This window comes from Gobio gobio, assembly GCF_949357685.1.
Source record: "Gobio gobio genome assembly, chromosome: 21".
NCBI lineage: Eukaryota > Metazoa > Chordata > Actinopteri > Cypriniformes > Gobionidae > Gobio > Gobio gobio.
The window spans coordinates 15871274-15893693 of record NC_137117.1 but is presented as its reverse complement, the minus strand read 5'-3'; the positions used below and the strand labels follow the sequence as shown (position 1 = coordinate 15893693).

The 22420-nt window shown below is 35.8% G+C and overlaps 2 protein-coding genes across 5 annotated transcripts; both read right to left on the bottom strand.

Moving 5' to 3' along the window:
• Window positions 1-91: 91 nt before the first annotated feature.
• Window positions 92-11381, bottom strand: znf740b (zinc finger protein 740b). Of its 3 annotated transcripts, none has more exons than XM_079803644.1 (7): window positions 11288-11377; window positions 7277-7427; window positions 6378-6575; window positions 4881-5027; window positions 4649-4778; window positions 4438-4556; window positions 92-2229 (listed from the first exon to the last, which is right to left on the bottom strand). In XM_079803644.1, exons 2-7 carry the CDS (start codon window positions 7412-7414, stop codon window positions 2059-2061), a joined length of 903 nt encoding a protein of 300 aa, XP_079659770.1. In that variant the 5' UTR covers window positions 7415-7427; window positions 11288-11377; the 3' UTR covers window positions 92-2058. The 3 variants fall into 3 exon arrangements, with proteins under 3 accessions (XP_079659770.1, XP_079659769.1, XP_079659771.1); XM_079803643.1 differs by having other exon boundaries at window positions 635-2229; window positions 4893-5027; window positions 11288-11381; XM_079803645.1 differs by lacking the exon at window positions 7277-7427 and having other exon boundaries at window positions 635-2229; window positions 11288-11371.
• csad (cysteine sulfinic acid decarboxylase) lies at window positions 11345-22174 on the bottom strand. Of its 2 annotated transcripts, none has more exons than XM_079803629.1 (14): window positions 22019-22174; window positions 20000-20130; window positions 19521-19647; window positions 19321-19411; window positions 17138-17360; window positions 16970-17049; window positions 16831-16885; window positions 15260-15376; window positions 15037-15101; window positions 14859-14940; window positions 14474-14673; window positions 12997-13048; window positions 12805-12894; window positions 11345-12718 (listed from the first exon to the last, which is right to left on the bottom strand). In XM_079803629.1, exons 1-14 carry the CDS (start codon window positions 22032-22034, stop codon window positions 12545-12547), a joined length of 1503 nt encoding a protein of 500 aa, XP_079659755.1. In that variant the 5' UTR covers window positions 22035-22174; the 3' UTR covers window positions 11345-12544. The 2 variants fall into 2 exon arrangements, with proteins under 2 accessions (XP_079659755.1, XP_079659756.1); XM_079803630.1 differs by lacking the exon at window positions 22019-22174 and adding an exon at window positions 21129-21189 and having other exon boundaries at window positions 11475-12718.
• Window positions 22175-22420: the final 246 nt, after the last annotated feature.

Sequence of the window (22420 nt, the reverse complement as noted above, 5' to 3'; positions counted from 1 at the left end):
TTTTGACCTTTCATTAAATCATCCTTTTCTTGAGCGTTTCTTGAGCAGCAAATCAGCATATTAGAATAATTTCTGAAGGATCATGTGACACTGAAGACTGTAGCAATGATGCTGAAAATTCAGCTTTGAATCACAGAAATAAATGGCATTTTAAAATATATTTTAAATTGCAAACATATTTCACAATAATACTGTTTTTGGTGTATTTTGAATCAAATAAATGCAGCCTTGGTGAGCAGAAGAGACTTCTTTAAAAACAATCAAAATAGTACAGTTTCCAAACTTTTGACTGGTAGTGTATATTCAAATAGAAAACGTATTTCAAATTGTAGTAATATTTCGCAGTATTACTGGTTTCATTGTTTTTCATCAAATAAATGCAGCCTTGGTGAGCATAAAATACTTTTCCAAAAACATTAAAACCCTTCCGACTGAGAGTTTTGAATGGTATTTACAAAAAACAGTTTATATTTAATGCACCTGGCAGATGCTTTTATCCAAAGCAACTCGTAGTGCATTCAATGTACACACGTTATCAGTTTACTATCTGCAATGACTCTTTTTAATCAAAAGTCTTTGTGTTGACACCATGCTCTACCAGTTCATTAAAAAAAGAACAACTTTTTTTTTTTTTAAGAAAATTTATTGTCAATTTGAGGTCCTAGAGCTTAATTCACTAAAAGTTGTCTAACAGGATAAGAATAAACTTCACGTTTGAGATCGGTAAAAAATACCAAACAAATGGATCAAAATTATTTTCTTACAAAAAAGTGTTTTTCATTCTTTTAAACAAACCACAACATAAGAACCGGTGGCACTTTATTTTACAGTCCTGTACATACTATGTACTTATAGCAATTACATAACTGGGTTATAACTAGGTACTAACCTTGAACCTACCCCCAAACCTAACCTTAACTCATGCAGTTACCTTATATTACCAGTAATTTCTTTGGTAACTACACTTTAAGTCCACTGCAAGTACACATACTGTAAAATAAAGGGTAACCCAAGAACCTTTTATGGTATGCACTTAACGAAATGATCATGCAAATGTACAGGTAAAAAAAAAAGCAGTGAAACTGCTGTCTAATACTACTACGGCTTCTAATTAAATTATTTAAAATGCTGAAAAAATATATTAACTCAAGCGTCATAAGTCCGTGTTCAAGGGCCGAGGTTGACGTAATATGAAACATATAACGAGACCTCTGCGAAAAACTAGCGGGTTTTATATAAACATCTGTCTCTCTATGAACTGTACAACCTGTTAAAAGGTTTGCTTTGTTATTCTTGGCTCGGCTTTGTCAATCCAGTGACTTCAGAAGAGAAACTGAGATGCTAGCAGACTTACCGCATGAGTCACATCATACTGTGACGAAATTTGTCATTCATTCTCTAATACGCAAAGAAAAGTCAGTGTTCATGTTGACCGAAAGGCCAACTTCAAAAGCTTGACACCATAATGTGGCCCACAAAAAACAAGCTCTCCTGTGGAAGTAGGATGGATGATGTTCCAGATGTTTCTGCTAAAACCGTAAAAAGCCTGTGTAAAGCGGTCAACGGTCACGAGCCGTTATCACAGTATTTAACAAGGATAGGAAATGAATAATTGATGTGCACACTGAGAAAAAACGTCCCCTATCAGAATGCGTCTACTGTCACTACGGCTAACTTCTCTGATCGAAAAGGCCACGTGCTACGGCTCAAGTTGTTCACAGGTTAATATTGTAACACTGAGAGTCCCAACAATCTACAGTGATCCAAGGGAACTACAAAAGGAAGTGATTCTAAACTACCAGAAGTCATTATTGCCTGGACTGACTGCACAACTAACCCGCCTGCTGATCACAGTGCCACAAAAAAAACTAAATATGCTATTTCCCAGAGTCCAACCAGTATAAAAGGGTCCACTGGGGTTGAGCCGCATGGATCAGAGCCGTACCTATTAGAGTCTTTAAACAGTTTACAGGTTCAAACCCCGGTTCAGGTCGTGTTGGCCGCAGCGAGTCCATTGTGTTTGCTGGGAAGAGGTTTGTACACGCGATCGAAAGGCTGTCACACCGCCAGCCTGCTGTTGTTTGTCTGCAGTGGGCTCCAGGACGCCGTGTGCTGGGAGGGGTCCTGAGAATATGGCCGTCCCTCACAGCACGGCTGGTTCTCCTCTTTAGGGATGCCCACAGCACACAAACGCCGATGCCGTAGTAACCGGTCGGTTCTGGAAAAGTTCTGTGTGATAGAAGGGGTTCGGAGTTAGTCCCATTTTTGGCAAGAGAACAACCTGAACTGGTTCTTTTGGACGTGCTTTTAATGAACTGATTCACTGATTCTCAGAGTCAAAAGAGCCAAAAGCTCTCGCATGCCATTTAGTGTTCTTTTGTTGTAAAAATTGTAATTATTTGGCTCCTTACTTCTGTAATCAACATGGATTCAATTATTTGAATTTCAGTGTGTATTTAATATAAAATACAATATACTGTTCAAAAGTTTGGGGTCAGCAATATTTTTAATGTTTATGTCTTTAATAATTATGCTACCCATATATATACTAATATTGTGAAATATTTAGTGCTGTCAAATTGATTAATCGTGATAAATCTCATCCAAAATAAAAGTTTGTGTTTACATAATATATATGTGTGTGTACTGTATATAATTATTATGTATATATAAATGTATATATTTAAGAAATATATATATATATAATAACTTTTTCTTAAATAAAATACATGCATGGTTGTGTATTTAAATATACATAATTATACACAGTACACACACACACACACACACACACACACACACACACACACACACACACACACACACACACACACACACACACACACACACACACACACACACACACACACACACACACACACACACACACACACACACACACACACACACACACAAACACACAAACACACACACACACACACACACACACACACACACACACACACACACACATATATTATGTAAACAAACTTTTATTTTGGATGCGATTAATCGATTTAACAATTAATTTTATTTATTCCTGTGATCATCATTCCTCCAGTCTTCAGGGCCACATGACTCTTCAGAAATAATTCTAATGTGCTGATTTGCTTCTCAAGAAACATTTATTATTATTATCAATGTTAAAAGGTTAGTGCTTTATTTTTGTGGAAACCGTGACACATTTTTTCAGGATTCTTTGATGAATAGAATTGTCAAAATAACAGAATTTATTTGACATATAAATCTTTTGTAACATTATAAATGTCTTTACTGTCAATTTTGGTAAATTGAATACATCTTTGTTGAACGAAAGTATTACATTTCTTACTGACCCCAAACATCTGAACGGTTGTGTATGTGTCCAGTTTTTTCTCGCAATTTCAAGTTTAAATCTCACAATTCTGAGTCTTATTATTCTGTCTTTTTTCCTCAGAATAGAATCCTCAGAATTTTCCTCAGAGTTTATATCCTGCAATTCTGACTTTTTTTCTTCAGAACTGTGATATAAACTCGTAATTGTGAGTTATAAAGTCAAAAATGGGAGATATAAACTCGCAATTGCGAGAAAAAGGTCAGAATTATGAGATCAAAATGTGATAGGTTTAAGTTATCTATGTAAAATGTTATAGGTTTAAATATTATTTCATGCTGTAATACATTATGTCCCCTATCAACTGCATATGTGAATATTGTGTAGCAAATTAGTATACATCAAATTCATGCTTTAATAGTAGACTAATCATCGCAGGTTTCATCAGTCCGATTAATGGCTTGCAACCATAAACGTCTGCGTAATCTTAAACTTAGAAAACAGTACAAATGAATAAATAAAAATAACTTTCACAGTTCATAATCAGGCTGAACCTGACATAAATCAGTCATAGTCACTAATAAAAGTTCATGCATTAAGATGGTTTTGTTAATAATCCGCTGTCACAATGAGATGAAGGTAAAATTGACATTAAATGTCATGAAATCAAACCTGACCATATTTACTTCATTCATGTTTCTGGTCTTATTGTGCACAATGTATCCAGTGCACATCATTCCAAATAAAAATTTATTAACGTGTCATTCTAAATCTTGCTTTAACTCTTAAACAACTTTTCTTTTTTAGCTGGCATCTCATTTTTTAGCTCCTCCCCTTCAACCACATCTATCCATTCTGGCAAAATAGCCACTTTTCATGATCAAATCGATTCCTGTTGAATAAAATTAATTTTTTTGCTCCTTGAATATCCTGTTTCACTTATAAATATGCCATATTACGAATGTAAAATGGGTTGTGAATGTAATTTGCTGCAGCCTGCATAACGCTAAGCTCCCATTGTGATGCCAGTCGCTGTACTATCATAAAGACATACATTTTATGCATGTAATAAGCAAATAGCAAGCTCTCTGTGAATACGGCTGCCTGTGTTTGCCACGTCTCACCTGTTGGCAGCGGTCACACTGATAAGGCTTCTCACCGCTGTGAACACGCTTATGTCTCTCCAGGTGGTAGCGCTGAATAAACCTCATGTCACACATATCACAGCCGAATGGCTTTTCCCCTGGAACACACACAGATGTACACACATTTACTCCATGCATCTCTCTGTGTGAAACGTAAGGTGATGTGAGAGCTGAAAGGCTCATGGCGTACCCGTATGGGTGAGAATGTGCCGTTTGAGATGGTAACTACTGCGGAAAGCACTGTAGCAGTGCTCGCAAATGAAATTCTTCTGCACTTGAGAGCTGAGTGAGTTATCATCATTAACCTCAGGAATCTCCACCTTCACCGTCACATACAGAAGAAAGGAGCATTCAGTCAGGATACGTATTCAAGTGTGTAAATGTGATAAACAGGCAAACTCGGAGGGCAATACTGCACAGACTTGAACGCATGCCTGGGGCTTTTCTCTCATTTTGGTGGGAAGTCCAGACTTCCTGTTCTTCTTCTTTGGCTGCACGTTCTGTCTGGCTTGCATGTTTTTTTCATCCAAGAGCCTGGATGAGTGAAACTCTCCATCCTTGCGGATGAGCTGCCCAAAAACAGAGAATATAGGTCACCGGTTTGAATGAAAAATAACATTTTGTAAAGTATGAAGCTATTCCATGTAAACGTTCACATTAAATCAGTACAGTTTCAGAAGTTCGCTAACAGTTTAGGGTCCAATTCTCACTATTAGTTGCTTACTAGCGTGCATGTTACTAGGATATTGACTGTTTATTAGTACTTATAAAGCACATATTAATGCCCTGTTCTGCATAAATATATTCTACATCCCTAATACCTAAACTTAAAAACTCCCTTACTATTATATATATATATAAGCAGTAATTAGGAGTTTATGAGGCAAAAGTCGTAGTTAATAGTTAGTTAATATCAATTGGACCCTAATCTGACCATACAAATTTTAAAAATGTTTTTGGAAGAAGTCTCTCATGTTCACCCAGACTGCATTTAGTTGATGAAAAATACAGTCAAAAAGAAATCCAGTCTTCAGTGTCACATGATTCTTCAGAAAATAATTTATTATTATTATCATCATCAATGTTAAAAGGTTACTGCTTTTTTTGTGTGGAATCCATGATACATTTTTACCCTTAATTCTTTTTAAAATGCAAATTCTGTATCTTTACCATCATTTTCAATCAATTTAATGCATCCTTGCAGAATGAAAGTAAAACAAATCTTACTTTTCCAAAGTTTTTGAATAATAGTGTACATTTATGAATTTAGCAAATGCTTTTATCCACTGCAACTCACATTACATTCAAGAGACACATTATCATTTCATGATTTTCCTGGGAATTTAAGCCCATGACCTTAGCATTAGCTACAGAGTGCAGACTTTCAACATGTAAAGGGATAGTTCACCCAAAAATGAAAATTAGCCCATGATTTACTCACCTTCAAGTCTTCCTAGATGACATTCTTCTTTCAGACTAATAAAATCAGAGTTATATTAAAAAAGTTCTGGCTAATCCAGGCTTTATAATGGCAGTAATTGTTGCTCTGTTTTTTAAGTCCATAAAAGTGCATCAATCCATCATATAACTGCTCCACACAGCTCCGGGGGTTAATAAAGGCCTTCTGAAGCGAAGTGATGCGTTTGTGTAAGAAAAATATCCATGTTTAAAACTTTATAAAGTAAAGTTTGGTCCGATCGCCTTAATATAACTCAGATTTTATTCGTCTGAAAGAAGAATTTATTCGTCTGAAAGAAGAATGTCATCTAGGATGACTTGAGGGTGAGTAAATCATGGGCTAATTTTCATTTTTGGGTGAGCTATCCCTTTAAATGAATTATTCACCAAAACAATTTAAAAAATCATTCCAAACCCATATGACTTTCTTTCACAATGTAATCCATGTCTTTTTCTCTTACAAGTGGTGGGCAGCTGACTCCAGAGGGCAGCACCATGTGGCCGTGTTGGCTGTGGGTGTCCTGGTTGTGGTTCTGGCTGTGATTGTTTTCTCTCTGTCCTTGGCCCAGATGAGAGCCCATTTTCTTATGGCTGGACATGGAGCCGGCCTGCATGAGCGCCATGCTGGACAGCACCGCTTCACAGCCCAGCAACCCAGCCTGTGTTGAAACACAACCACAAACATGCACTTTTTAAAAAAATTCTCAAAGTCATTAATCTGAATGGTTGGAAATTTGGCCTGAAATCTGGCACAAATGTGACCCGGTTTAAGACACTTTTCAGTCAATATCTGTCAAGACCAAAGTGCAATTATGTCAAGAACATGCCCAGGGTCAAATTATACCACACAATATAATAATAATGATTAAATGTATTATTAACGTTGTTCTAATCATCCTAAAATACATGATTTAAGTAAGTAGTACCAATATTTTGCAAAAATAAAATTAAGAAAAATTTGGATTATTAAGATCTTTGCAATGTGACATTTTTATAACAATTAAGCAAATTAAAATATCCTTAGTCCAGTGGTTTAAAAAAATATATATATAATTTACATTCACAAATTTTATTCCCATTATTATTACATATACACACACACACATATATATATGGTCCTAAAAATGCTTAATTTCCCCCAAAATTTAATTTTGGGGTGAAATATAACCAGTTTTTGTGAGATCTACCCCACTACTCTTAAACAGTCTGTGTAAAAGTGCAGTGTCACAGACGTCAGGACTGTAGAAGTGGATTACAAAACACAGAAAAGTCAAGCAAAGGAAAATGAAGGCCTTCTTTTTCAAACACATGTGGACAAATGCAGAAAATGCAAATGAAGAAGAGAAAAAAAAACACTGACCCACTTCATGTGATCTCGCACTGAGCTGTTGGAAAGGTGTGACATCGCTGTGGTGAGAGTGTGTGTGTGTGTGTTGGGGTACAGAGAGCTTCGCTCTGGGCAGCGAGAATGTTTAGAGACCACACAAGCCCCAATCATCAGGGGCCCAAGCCTAGAAACAGAAGGGGGGGATATAAAGCCAGGGTAATATCCATCTCTGTCTATGATGTTGCCACACATCCAGCCCACCACTAACAGAAGTTGTCAGCCGTGGACAAATCACGGCTTTTATTCGCTAGAATCAGACATTTTCCATGTCTGCATTGCCAAGCTTTTGTTTATACAGGCTTATAGGGCTGTGTTTTTAAAGCCATAAGAGTTTGGCATCAGCTAGTCACATTTCCAGGCGTCAAGAGTCCCTAAATGACATCTGGAAACAAACCAGCTCAAAACTGAAACCGAGTGGGGTGGATTCTCATTGGTTCTGTCAAACTGAAATGGTAGGAATACATCCGAGCATCTATGCCCTGTTGATTTTGGATTTGGCTGGTCGGATTCTGGGATTCACTGGAGTTAGAAACAGATTTATTTTAACCACCATCCTCCCTTCCACTGTTTACCCCCGTGCATTAGTCTGACTAACTCACCCTTGAAGATCCAGATGAACACAATGCTAAATGAATGAACAAAATGAGGCATGGAAGCCATGGATGGACGGTGCACTGGACAAAGACAGTAATTGCACTATACAAAATGATTGCAATAAATCAAAAGACATATAGATCAAGGTGAGCGGGTGAATAATATTGTATATTGTGATGCCCAATAGCATTATTTGTCTCGTAAGTGGATTTGGCAACCAGGGTCCTGGAGGTTAAATTAATTTCAGGACATAGAAAATAAAATTGCTTCAGTCGAATCACATGGCAAACAGAAAGCAATCTAAAGCAAACCAAGCCAAAGAAAACAAACTTTACAAGAACAACTCAATTGCATGTAATACACTCCATTATAACTCATTTTGCCTGTAATTATAGGTAATAAAACAAACTGACTTGCAGTTTGGTGTGCTTCTTATAAACCACAATATATGCGTGCAAATTAAAGGAGTAGTTCACTTCAGAATTAGAATGTACTCACCTCCACGTCATCCAAGATGTTCATGTCTTTCTTTCTTCAGTCGAAAAGAAATTAAGGTTTTTGAGGAAAACATTCCAGGATTTTGCTCCATATAGTGGACTTCAATGAGGTACAAAATCGAAATCTAGATGCACCCTAGCGGCAGCAAATCTAATTCGCAGCCAGGGTCGTCTGGCAACTCTCCGTTGGCTTGCGAGCTGGAAAAACCAAACTCTGGTCAGGCCAATCACATCGTGTATAGAGTCAATGGGTGGGCTTAACATAATGACGGCGGTTCCACGTGCTACTCGTAAATAAAGAAGCTGGCGAACAGCGGTCTTTCGAATTGGCTTTGGCCGCGACTCTGGAAGACTTGGAGTTAAGCTTTACTTTGAGAAAAGAACAGCACTGAAGTCATTCTTAAGAAAGGAAGATGTGCTCTGAGTTTTGCCGACCGGATACGACGAAAGTTTAATCTATCAACTAGCTCCGCTTCACCTTCTTCGTAGCTCTGGTTGGTTGTAGCGCTATCCTATTGCGTGCAGAGGGAATTTGAAAGACAACCGTTTATCCCACCCCTCGGATTGAGCCCTGCCAATGGTGAGTTCCCAGACACAACATCTTGATGTGGGTCTGGCTTGTCAGGTTAGGGTACAACGGATTGAAGGTCCTAATTACATTTTCAATGCAGCTTCAAAGGGCTCGACACGATCCCAGCCGAGGAATAAGGGTCTTATCTAGCGAAACCATCTGTCATTTTCTAAAAAAAAAAATTTAAATTATGATAATACTTTTTAACCATAAATGTTTGTCTTGCGCTGCCCCACGCATTACGTCTTCACGTTGGAAAGGTCACGAGTGACATTGGCGGAAGTATCGCGGTAGGGCGAAAAACTCCATCTCATTTTCTCCTCCAACTTCAAAATCGTCCATCATCGTTGTTTTGCCTTTATTTTGGGGAAGGGCGTTTGACTTAGTCTTTGCAAACACTTAATCTTTATTTCCGCTTACGTCACGTGTGAGCTTTCCAACGTGGTGACGAAATCGCATAACAGTGCAAGACAAACATTTGTGGTTAAAAAGTTATTTTGTAAATATTTTTTAGAAAATGGCCGATGGTTTCGCAAGATAAGACCCTTATTCCTCGTGTCGAGCCCTTTTAAGGTGAATTGAAAATGGAATTTGGACCTTCAACCCGTTGTACCCCATTGATGTCCACTATATGGAGAAAAATCCTGGAATGTTTTCCTCAAAAACCTTAATTTCTTTTCGACTGAAGAAAGAAAGACATGAACATCTTGGATGACGTGGAGGTGAGTAAATGATCAGAAAATCTTAATTCTGAAGTGAACTAATCCTTTAAAGCAAGTATTAACCCGTTCAGACCCAGTGACTATTACAATGGACATTACTTTTTTTTTTTTCATTTGGCGCCACCTTAGTCAATATATTATTGCCATGGCACAAGATATCATGTCATAATTACCCAGGTTCATATAACAGTCAATATAAAAGTAAACTACTAGGTTTTTTTCCAGTAACCATGACCTGTGGCCTCGTCAAAGTTGTGAGTTGGCGAAAGGTTGAAGGTCTGAGCCACAAAGAGTTTTTAATGACCTTGTCTTTAATGTGTTTACAAACATAATCATTTCCCTGTAGCCATTTCTGTACCCAACAGTGAAATTCATCATCAATAATATAAGTTTAGCTGCTATTTTATGAAAATTTAATATTTATGTATATATTTTTCTGTAACAATTTACAATAAGGTTTCATTTGTTAACATAACTAACAATGAAAATACTTCTCAGGCATGTATACATCTTAATAAATGTTCATTTACTAATACATTATTAAAACCAAAGTCGTGTTTGTTAATATGTGACCCTGGACCACAAAACCAGTCATAAGTCACACGGGTATATTTGTGGCAATAGCCAACAATACATTGTATGGGTCAAAATGTTCCATGATGATATTTTTGTCAGTTTCCTACAGTAAATATATCAGAAATGTATTAATAGTAGTAATATGCACTGCTAAGGACTTCATTTGGACAACTTTATTGGACATTTTTCAAAATATTTAGATTTTTTTTGCACCCTCAGATTTTCAAATAGTTGTATCTCGACCAAATAGCCTATTGTCCCATCTCATAACAAACCATACATCAATGGAAAGCATAGTTATTCAGCTTTACGATTATGTATAAATCTCAATGACTGGTTTTGTGGTCCAGGGTCATCACATATTAATTAATATGGACTTGAGCTAACATGAGCTAACAATGAACCGTTGTATCTTTAACTAACGGTAACAAAGATTAATAATAAACACTGTAACAAATGTATTGCTCCTTTTCTCTTTAGAAAAATATTTTATTAAAAAAATTAACGTGCATTAATTTAGAGTTTGTTTTAATGTATCAAATGTATTTAAAGTTTTCATAATGAACTTATCAAATCCATGTGTACAGTTATCTAGACGTTGCTACTGTTCATAACCAGCGTCCATTGTAATTGATACAGGAAATAGCTATTACAAAATAATCTGAATAATATATAATAATATTGTGTCATAGCATGTCTGCATTTAGAGTGTAAATAATGCATTGTTATATCTTTTCCTGTGTTTATGTGGAACATAATTCAGGGTTGAACGGGTTAAACGAAACAAAGGGCGTGAATTCAGATATTCATAACCTCAATATCCGAGTGAAATTAACTCTTCTTCAGTCTGAACTGTAGACACATTAACTGTTACTGATGTGAACTCCTCCATTGATCCTACAGCACAACAGGGCGTGAGTTCACCGTCTATTTAACTTCACATTTCAAAGCGATTAAGTCTTTTCCTAAATGCTGTTATAGGTTAGATAAAAGCAGAACTGCAGCCTGCACGTATTTGTTTTACCTTACTCTTCTTCTTGTACAGTAGCCCAATATTTTCTTGTCGAACAATTTTTTTTTTCAGTTTACAAACACAGGAAACGTTACCGGAAGTGCTCTCAGGGGAGAGCGCTTGTCACGTGATCCCCACACTGGTAACAAGCTACTTCCGGTGTAAATAAAGTCCACGAGTGTTATGAATTATTTTTTTTATTCATGTGTAAAACGTTGAGCTTCTTGCGAAATTAGACGTTGAAAACGGGAAAATATATTTTATATTCTTTATAAAACAAACGTTTTCGTGACAAAAATGGGTGTTTTAATGTACACATCACAAAGCAAATTTACAAAATAAAGCTTTCAACTTCAGGGACAATATTCAGCCTATCACATTTTGACCTATATATGACCTATATAACCATATATTGTGTTAAACAAAACGACAGCCACAAATTATTTTTTAAAAAAAATCTCCTTATTGAATTATGGACAGCAAAAAAATCTAATAAATTCACTAAACTAAAAAATATTTTGCATTCCTTAATGTAAAGCTACTTTTTTGGAACAGCACTCATAAAATTGCTCTATTATCTGACAGATATCAGTGAAATGAGTGTCCTTTAAAAAAATCTCTGTGACAGACCTAGGCTCTGAAAAGGGGATCGAGGTCCACACTTTAGCCAATCAGAAATGCTTTCTGCCAGTGAATTTTGTCCATTCAGGTTTATAGACATACAGTTTCAGCAGTGGTTCTCAATACTGGTTCTGGAGGCCCCTGTCCTTATTTAATATACCTGATTTATACAGTCAGCTCATTAGTGGAGACCCTAAGACCTGAATTAGGTGTGCCAAATGAAATCAATACTTCCACTACCAATCAAAAGTTTGGAATAATTAAGATTTTTCCAGGTTTTTGAAAGAAGTCATTATGCTCACTAAGGCTGCATTTATTTGTCCAAAATACAGTAAAAACAGTAATAAAGTGAAATTGTATTACAATTTAAAATAACCTAAATAACCACAAAAAAAAAACTGAATTATTCCAAACTTAGTGTAGTTTTACATGATGGTAGTATACAGTATGTGGGCCAGAATCTATGAGATTCATTCACTTTATGACCTCTGTAGATGCAAAATGTATTGCATGCTTTATCAATGAAGTCAGTATCATGTACTGTTTATAAGTCAAAATGAGTTTTAGCAACCTTTAGATAATGGCAAATTTAAAAGTGACGGGATGAGAGATAACAGGATAATGGTAGACCATTCATATTCCAACTAATTACAGGTCCTTTCCTAGTTTCTCCATCTCATCGAGGATGAAATCCATGTCCTTGGTGGTCAGCTGAGGTGAAACAACAACCATACGGAAGAAATTGACGTGTTCGTCCATGGGCTGGTATCCCACCATCATTGTCCCACGCTTCATCATTCTCTCTTTGATGACTGGCGCCACCTGATGGTGTACATTGAAAATGACATGGAGTAATACAATGTGCAATAATTCAATTATCTGTCATTCTACATTTAACCGAAGCTGACCTTTGATAGCCGTTCCTGGTAATCTGCACTGTTCTCCTTCCCTCTCAGACTGGGTGGAATGAACCAAAAGCAAACGTTCACAAAATGCCTCTATTGGAAAACAAACACAATATAGATATATATAAACATGGATTATATTTGCATTAACATAAGCATACTGTTTTAGAATTTGTATGCAGTGTAACACTGTACCTTACAGACCAGCTGGAAGCTGTCCCGTTTCTCCATTTCTTCAACTAAATACCTGTATGGTGCCAAAAGTTTGGGGTCAGTAAGTTTTCTTTTTTTTTAAAGAAATTAATGATTTTATTAAGCAAGAATGCCTTGAATTAATGACAGTAAATACATTTATAATGTTACAAAAGTTTCTAATTCAAATAAATGCTGCTCTTTTGAACGTTATATCCATCAAATAATACTGAAAAACAGATCAGTTTCCACAAAAATATTAAGCATGACAACTGTTTTCAAGATTGATAATAATCAGAAATGTTTCTATATCATCAAATCATCTTATTAAAATGATTTCTGAAGGATCATGTGACCCTGAAGAGTAAGCCTGGAGGAATGATGCTGAAAATTCAGCTTTGCTATCATAGGAATAAATTACATTTAAAAATATATTTAAGTAAAAAAAGTTATTTTAAATGGTAATAACATTTCACAATATAACGGTTTGTACTGTATTTTTTATTTAAATAAATGCCGCTTTTGTGATCATAAGAGTTAAAATTTTAATGGTAGTGTATATATTAATAATATATTGCAATGCATTTAATAATATAAGTCAATAGTGTTTGATAAAATGCAACATTAAAAAAGGTTGATGATATATTATTCAACAACGTGGATTCAAAGAAGAATTGTGCGCACATCCAATACACTTTTAGCAGGTGCTAGATTAGATTAAGCATTTAACTCGGTGAACAAGAATCTACCCACTGCTGTTGTAGCTCCCAAAGATTTATTAAAAAGACAACGTTTCGACCCAAAGGGTCTTCATCAGGGTCTTCATATATATATATATTTATTTATTTATTTATTTATTTTTAACCACTTAAGTTTTCCAATAGGCTACTTGAAAATGAACAAAGTTGGGGAAAAAAACTTAGGCTGGCTTTCACCCAAATATATATATAAAGGCTGCAGAACAAAAGCCAAATATATTATCAACCTTATTGGGCAAACTCAAATGAAAGTGTCCCCACATTTCAGAACCATGACAAAGTCTCGCTACAAAAACTAGCGCAATACAACAGTTCTAACAACCCCTGTCGCTCATTTTTAAACCTTTTTGAATCAGTGTATGAAGCAGTCACGTGGGTGTGTGTGAAACGAAGCTTCGGACGTCATTGGTCACGTGATTTTGATAGAACGAATCAAGCATCGATACAAAGCTTCACTGAAAGTCGTTTCATTTTTTTGACACACGCTTCGGAGCTTTGGTGTCACTGTTAACATCACTAGTAATTGGTTCACTAATGAGGTCAGGTGTGATGGTTCACACTGATACAAATTATACCTTTTTGTGCTTGTTGTTTGCCTGACGAAGACCCTTTGGGTCGAAACGTTGTCTTTTTAATAAATCTCTGGGAGCAACAACAGCAGTGTGCCGATTCTTGTTCACCGATATTTTTCAACAACAACATAGAACAGATGAATCCAATACCTTGCCAGGGCAAAGGCCTTATCCACACGCTCCGAAAGGCCATGCGTTCCTATTGCCTTCCACATCAACCAGAGCTTCAAACAGTCCACCTTGCGGCCACACTGGATGGATTTGTCTCCCGTGTCTAGACTTGAATCGTAGAACTTGTCTTGCTGGAACAAGTAGGTTGCTTTGGCACTGTGACAGTCCATTAGCAAATTCTATAGATTGAGACACAGTGGATTAAAGTAGTGCACACTGCCCTTTTAAAATATGCATTTGTGGGCAAGTCAATATGCTACTTTCATTTTTGACTAATAAGCAAAGACACTGCATCATTTGACTTACATGTGCTTAGAAGTAAAAAAAAGGTAGATGGATTGCTACATTCCACAAGCTTTCATACCGTGGTATCTCTGAACAAAATTGCAGAGCACTGCAGGCCAGTTAGGAGCATTTTGTGAGGGTTCCAAGTCACCGAGTTTGCTCTGATTGTTAAAATACAAGAGAAATATTAGTCAGGCTATTTCTCTATTCAAAGCACATTTTATCCAGTGCTCATTTAGAGTGTCCAGAGCTCAAACCTTTCTAGTCCTGCAAGCAGATGTCTGTGTTTTTTGGAAAACAGCACGCTTCCTCCCCAAGCGGCCTGTGAAGGAAAGACATCCAGACTGTACCAGTTAGGAAAGGGAGAAATGCTATGTGAACATTTTAAGTGCAAACAACTGGATACTTTTAAAGCGGGGGCCAGAAGCATATAGAAGTGTTGCACAATGATGTTACATAAGGTAACCTCGCTGCACTTACGTCAACGTGCATCCACATGCCGTTTCTTTCACTTATGTCAGCAATGCGGCTCAAAGGATCAAAGGCGCCCTGCACTGTGGTACCCGCTGTGGCATTAACGAAAAATGGGACAGCATCCTGAAAGAGACACATTGGTCAAACACCATTAACCTTTGACTCTTGGATATTTAAAGTGATGGTTCAAGCGAAAAAAATTGCATTCACACACACTCATGTCATACCAAACCTGTATGACTTTTTGGTTACTCTTAATTTTAAGGTGTCATAGTTAAAGTGTAATTATATATTTAAGTCTTGATTAATATTATAATTGAAACCCCCTGGTTTCACAGACAAGGCTTAAGGCAAGGCAAATGCATGTTTGAGCTGTTTTAACTGAAAGCAACCATTGTTTTGACTAAACCTGCACACCAGTAATGTTTTTTTTCTTTCTAGGGCACGTTTATAAAAGTTACTTAAAGGGATAGTTCACCCAAAAATTAAAATTACCCCATGATTTACTCACCCTAAAGTCATCCTAGGTGTATATGACATTCTTCTTTCAGACGAATACAATCTGAGTTATATTAAAAAAGTCCAGGCTAATCCAAGCTTTATAATGGCAGTAATAGTTGCTCTGTATTTGAAGTCCATAAAAAATGCATCTGTCCGTCGAATAACGTGCTCCACGCGGCTCCGGGGTGTTAATAAAGGCCTTCTGAAGCGAATCGATCCGTTTGTGTAAGAAAAATATCCATATTTAAAACTTTATAAAGTTAAGTTTTGGCTGACTGCCAAATGTCCTAATTGAACTAATGCCTAATCCTAGCTTAGCATAAGCCCTGTTTGTGAAACCGGGGCCAATATGTGCTTAGGGTTAGTTGCATGGTTATTACTATGGTAAGTACATGTAACATATGTAACAATGACGCTGTAAAATAAAGTGATTCCGACTTTCACAGAACTTAAAAAAGAGATGTTTTGTGTAAAGTTCATGTTGCTCTTTGTCATTTGTCGAGAAAGCAGACATAGATTTAGGGATCTTCCTCAAAAAAAAAAAGCTATCAAATGTCTTCGGAAGACTTTATAGCTTGGATTCACTGTCAGCTTGGACATTCAGCAAAACACTTATAAATAAAAGAATAAAAAGTCATACATGTTTGGAATGAGATAAATCGAATTTTAGTTATACTTCAGTTTACCATATTAATTCATTTTAATATTATATACATTACTGTTTACATGTTTGGGGGTTCAGTAACATTTTTTAAAGAAATTAATACTTTTATTTTAAACATTGATAATAAGAAATGCACCAAATTAGGATATTAGAATGATTTCTGAGGGATCATGTGACACTGAAGACTGGAGTAATAATGCAAACAGGATCACAGGAATAAAGTACATTTTAGAATATATTAAAATAGAAAGCATTTATTTTAAATTGTAATAATATTTCACAATTTTAACTGGATTTTTTTAATCATATAAATGCAGCCTTGGTAAGCAGAAGAGACTTCTTACTGATCCCAAACTTTCGAACAGTTCTGCACATTATATAAATGAATTTACCATACAATTGAAATATTTACTTGTGATTTTGCCTGCACGATTTTAGCCTCCAGGTCCTCTGGTATCATGCTGCCACTGTGTTGGAACAAAGAAACATTTTTCAACAATTTAAAGTGAACCACTGGTTTTACAAAATATGTCAGAGATAAGAACCTGTACCTCTCATCCGCTTGTACAATGAAAACATTTTCCGTTCCGATACCAAGAAAAGCAGCTGCTTTTTTCATTGAGTAATGACTCTAGAAGAAAAAGAAAAAACTGCTACAAATACTGCTTTATAAGCAATATTAATTCTAAGATTAGAATCAGTAATTCTTGTCTTTGTACCTGTCGGGATGTAAATACAGCCATCCGTGGTGTGGCCCACAAGCCTTGTGTCTTCACCTGAGGGAAGGCCCAGTACCGTGCAACGTTCATGGCGTACATGTTGGATATGGAACCACCAGGACAAAATATCCCATCTCCTTCTGACCAGCCAATCAGAGAGCGGAGCTTACAGAGCACTTCCTCCTCCATCAGGACAAACACCGGAGCCACTTCATAGGTGTATCTGTAACAACTTCACACTGAGTATGTTGCATATTGATCAGTCATTATACACATGCACATGCATTTGTATCAGTATTGTTTTAGTATTAATATATTATTATAGTATTTATTAAAAATTAAATTTAGTTTTTCTTGTTATATTTTAATTTTGGACTTGTTTGTTTTAAAGCAGTTTTACAGAAAATCATGATGTTATTTTTATAGTATCTTCATGCCTTATAGTCTCATTTAGCAGAGTATCAAAAATATGTCTATTTAGATATTATTCAGTTTTATTTCAGTTTTTCAACTTAAACTAAATGAAAATTAGAAATGTCGACATTTTTATATTTTATTTCAGGTAACAAATATATTTAAAAAAAATTCATGACAACTCTTGGAGTGTTTGGCATGGTAATGGATATGGCAATGTTTATATATATTTGGTCTTGACGGAATAGATCTGCAGGACAAGTGCGGGACTTTATACTGCCAATACACACACAACACATTGCTGTGATCAAGACACAGACATGCTGCTGCTGTACAATTTAGCATACATGAATTACCCATAACATATCTATACAGGTGGAGCTGGGGAAGGTGGAGGGCACGCTCCACTGCTACAGCAAATGCTGACCAACTATTTGAAGGTTGAGCTGCGAGCTCATTGGCTGCTTATACAGCAGGAACCAATCAGCTGTGCCCTATAGAAAATTATGTGATTGCAAGCAGATTGAGTTAAGGAACTACCAGCCTGCGCCATCTGGAGTTTCATGACAGAACTTTGTATTAATTAATATTTTTAATATATTAATTATTTTGTTTTAGTTCGTGATGACAAACAACACTTTGTATGATTTCAAACTTACAGTGTTAATTAAGACTAGTTTTTATTTTTACATTTAAGTAAAATTTTCAGTATTTTTGGTTGTTTTTTTGTTTTTAATTTAAATGTTTGTTTTTAATTTAAATGTACAGGGATGATGCATTTTTGTAGGCCAAAACTTGGAAGCAAGTTAGCATTTTATCACTTCTGGTTCCACCGTCCTGAAGTCAATGGGTTTTTTTGAATAGGATTTTGGTTAAACGGCTGAAATATGGCTCAAGACACTCACGTTTTATTCTACGACATAAAATTCTTCAGTATTAACCACTTGTGCTGTTATGTGTCTTAGCGCAGTTGCTAACAAGTGGCTAAACGGGACTACAGAGGCTGTCGGGGAAATGAAACGTCATCACGCCGAATAGGTAAACTCAGTCTGCTTTTACAGCCTCATGTGCTTATAATCGCTTATAATAAACTTTCTGGGAAAATGTTTTTTAGACAAAAACTGAAAGAGTTGTCAGAAGCTTAATGATGATAACTTTGAAGTCGTGAGTCATGTTTATAGCCTCCCTTTAGCTTTAGGCTTCAAAATTCATAACATTGTGTTCATTTTTGAGAATTATCTTGATAGAGAAAACGTGTATGTATCAATAACTTTTGTTGATCGCAGAGCTTATTTTTGGCGGTAATCCAAAAGCCAATGGAAAAATCCTATTGAGTTTTTGTCGAGTCTCAGTTTTAGTAATTTTAGTACTTAAACTAAACGAAGATTAGAAATGCTGACTTGGCATTTTTATATTTCACCTATATATATATAGTTTTAGTTAATGATGACAACACTGTGTTCATTATCTCAAAATTCCAGACCCTAATTTCATCAATCTCTAATCAATCCACTTTTTAGATTAGTCGTGGCTCCATGCTGTTGTCAAACTGTGTCATCTTGATAACTTCAAGTGCTCTGATAAGTTACTTATTACTATGACAACAGGGTTTAATGAAACACTTCAACAACAGTATAACGGTTTACAGTTTACTGGAAGTTTAACACTGATTCGCTCAGTTAATAAAACGCCATATAGACTCTTTTACAACTCTCTCCCGAGGACCTGCGAGGGCACTTTCACTGTAACATATTAACATGAACACGTACTGGCTGGTGTTGAGGGTTTCAGTGAGGAGCCGTCCTGTCAATGCATGGTAGTCCACCCCAGCAAACAGCTGATTGAAGAACCGAGGATGACCTGTGAATGGGAAAAGGCTTTGGATCAGGACGTAACCACATATTCAAGATTTGTGAGGAACAAATGTAATAATTTCAGAAGAAACCACTGCTAATATGAATACAATTACAGGTTTTAACGCTGTATCTCGCCACATCTTGGACCCTCTGCAATAACTGCTCGTGAGATTCTCCATGCTCTCTGAGTTCGAGGTCCAGAAGAGCTCTCAATTGATCTGGTTCTTTCCACTCACATACCTGTGGATGCAAAGACACGCAGGGTCAAAGGGATAGTTCACCCAAAAATGAAAATTCTGTCGTCATTTACTCACCCTCAAGTTGTTCCAAACCTGTATGAGTTTCTTTCTTCTGGGCCCCATTGGCTTCCATAGTATTTTTTTTTTTTCATACATGGAAGCCAATGGGGCCCATCGACTGTTTGGTTACCACTCTTATCTTCAAAATAACTTATTTTGTGTTCAGCAGAAGAAAGAAATTCATACAGGTTTGGAACAACTTGAGGGTGAGTAAATTATGAATTTAAGACCAGATAAGATAGAAAACATCCAGAAGCTGTTAAATGAGGTGATACATTCGTAAAAGACACAACCTTCTCCTTCAGGTCAGTTCCTTTATGAAGTATCTCCTCCATAATCACTTCGAAAGCCTCAGTAACGAACAGCTTCCCATCCGACTCGTACATGTCTGATTCTTCCTGGTGGGCATGGCCATTCATATATTCTGTGAAATACAAAATAAACCGATATATGATTTAATAAAATAGCAGCAAAAGAAATATGATAAATCAATGTTCAACAAATAATAATAATAAAAATCATAAGAAACGATTATTACGCCTCATAATATTTATGCCTCATAATATAATTTTTTATATATATATATATATATATATATATATATATATATATATATATATATATATATATATATATATATATATATATATATATATATATATATATATATATACTGACTATATTTCTGTGGGATAATGTATTTTGAACAAAATATTTTTTGTGGCACAGGAATTTTACAATTATAGCAAATATCTTGAAATGCTACAAAAACATATTTGTAAAGCAATTTTCTTCTATAAAAAGTGACAAAATATCTTTAAATACTATGAAAAACATTTGTAAATCAATTTACTTCTATAAGATGTGACATTTTTAAATGCTTTACGAATTTTGAATTATATAATTTTTTTGTATTTTATTTTGTCATTTTTGAAGGAAATTGCTTTTCAAAAATGTTTTGTTAGTATTTAAACTTATTTGTCACTGTTAATTAAAGAACATTGCTTGTTTTTCATAGTATATAGACATATTATGCATTTTTTTATAGAAGGTTTTTTATTTAAAGGATTTAAATTATTAAAGGATTAAAGGAAATAAAGAATAAGAAAATAACAACGGTGAAGTTCCTGTTCTATAAAGTCAACTATTTGCAAATATATATTTTTTAAATAAACACACACCACAATCACTCTTATTTTCGTCTGCCTATGTGTAAAAATGCAAAACGTTTCTTATCACGTCAAATTCAGTTATGATTTACATAAATACTGTCATATTCAATACTGTCATATTCAAAACGGTAAAATTTCAAATTTCAAGTAAGTTAGGCTAGTTTGCATCACTCGATATTAGTCCTACTGTTGGTCGCTGAACATTTTTATTGTAAAACAGTTGTCAAATATTAAATGTTTAGCCACTTACGTTACGACGCACTCTTTCACTGAACTTAAGTGTCGCCGGAATTCGCACTAACAGTAAGCCCTGCCTTCTTTGATTTGATTGGCCATCTCACTCAATCTGACAGTGACGAGCGCTAGACCGCTGAGGCAGACCCATCTAAAATGTAACATTTTACTTTTGTCGTCCTAGCAACAAACAACAGAGCGGTGTGTAACGGAGTAGGGCAGAGCAGCATCAAGAATATCAAATATTGGGGGGGACAATTTGGCCATCTCTAATTTTTCGGGGGAACTTGTTCCCCTCAATGTCTACGGTGTTTATGGCCATGTTTAAATGGAAATCGACCATGAAACTCATCTGTCCTTCCTTATTAACCAGAAGTCACACTTTTCAGCAGATGCGCGCATCCAATCAGAACTCAGAGTCAGTTTAACTCAGCGTCACGGCGTCAATCGCGATATTTTATAAGGAAAACGCCATCGAAGACCCTAACCTTTTTTCTTTTCTTTTTGGAAATATGACACCAGAACAAAATGGCTGTCAGAAAGATTCAAAGACAGAAAGATTTAACTGCAATGCAACTTTTTTTTAAATCTTTATTAAGAATTAAACTAGCGGAATAAAATATTTGTGCAGCCTTTTTCTTGTTTAGAAAGTTCTTTATTTTCTTCATCCAAATGTGGTCGAAGAGCTTAGAGGGGCGTCACGTTGCAATTCCTGCAATAGTTTCCATAAAATGCATCGTTCATTTACTGCTCTCCACGAATAATCCATATCTGCAACTTTTTCCCTGCTTCCAATTATGGTGAAACTTTACACGCGCACATTTACAGTAAAACATCCTCATATTGAAACTAAGTGCATTTAAGAGAAGCGTTATGCATGCAACAGAACAATCAAACTCTTCTCACCTTTAGATGAACTCATTGTGATGTCTTACGTCCTTATAGCAAATGCAATTCTACTGTATCTGATGTCGTGATGCCTCGAGACCCTCAGAGGTTTCATGCAAAGGCTCCAGCCTTCATATACGTGGATGCACACGCCCGATTCGTCATTCAAGTGACATCCTATAATTGGATTACAGTGATATGGGTGTCAACTACAAAAATCAATCTTTAACTTAAATAAAATGCTTTCTAAAACCCAGATGCGTGCAATTAAGTATATATTTGAGTCACATAATTATTAAACAGTGGTTTAATTTCTTAAAATGCCATTGTGTGGTTTTACTGGCAGGGTCTTGCATCTTAGTTGATAAGGGGGGCAGATATATTTACAGTGCTAAAACTGTGACTTGCACACAAGCAACC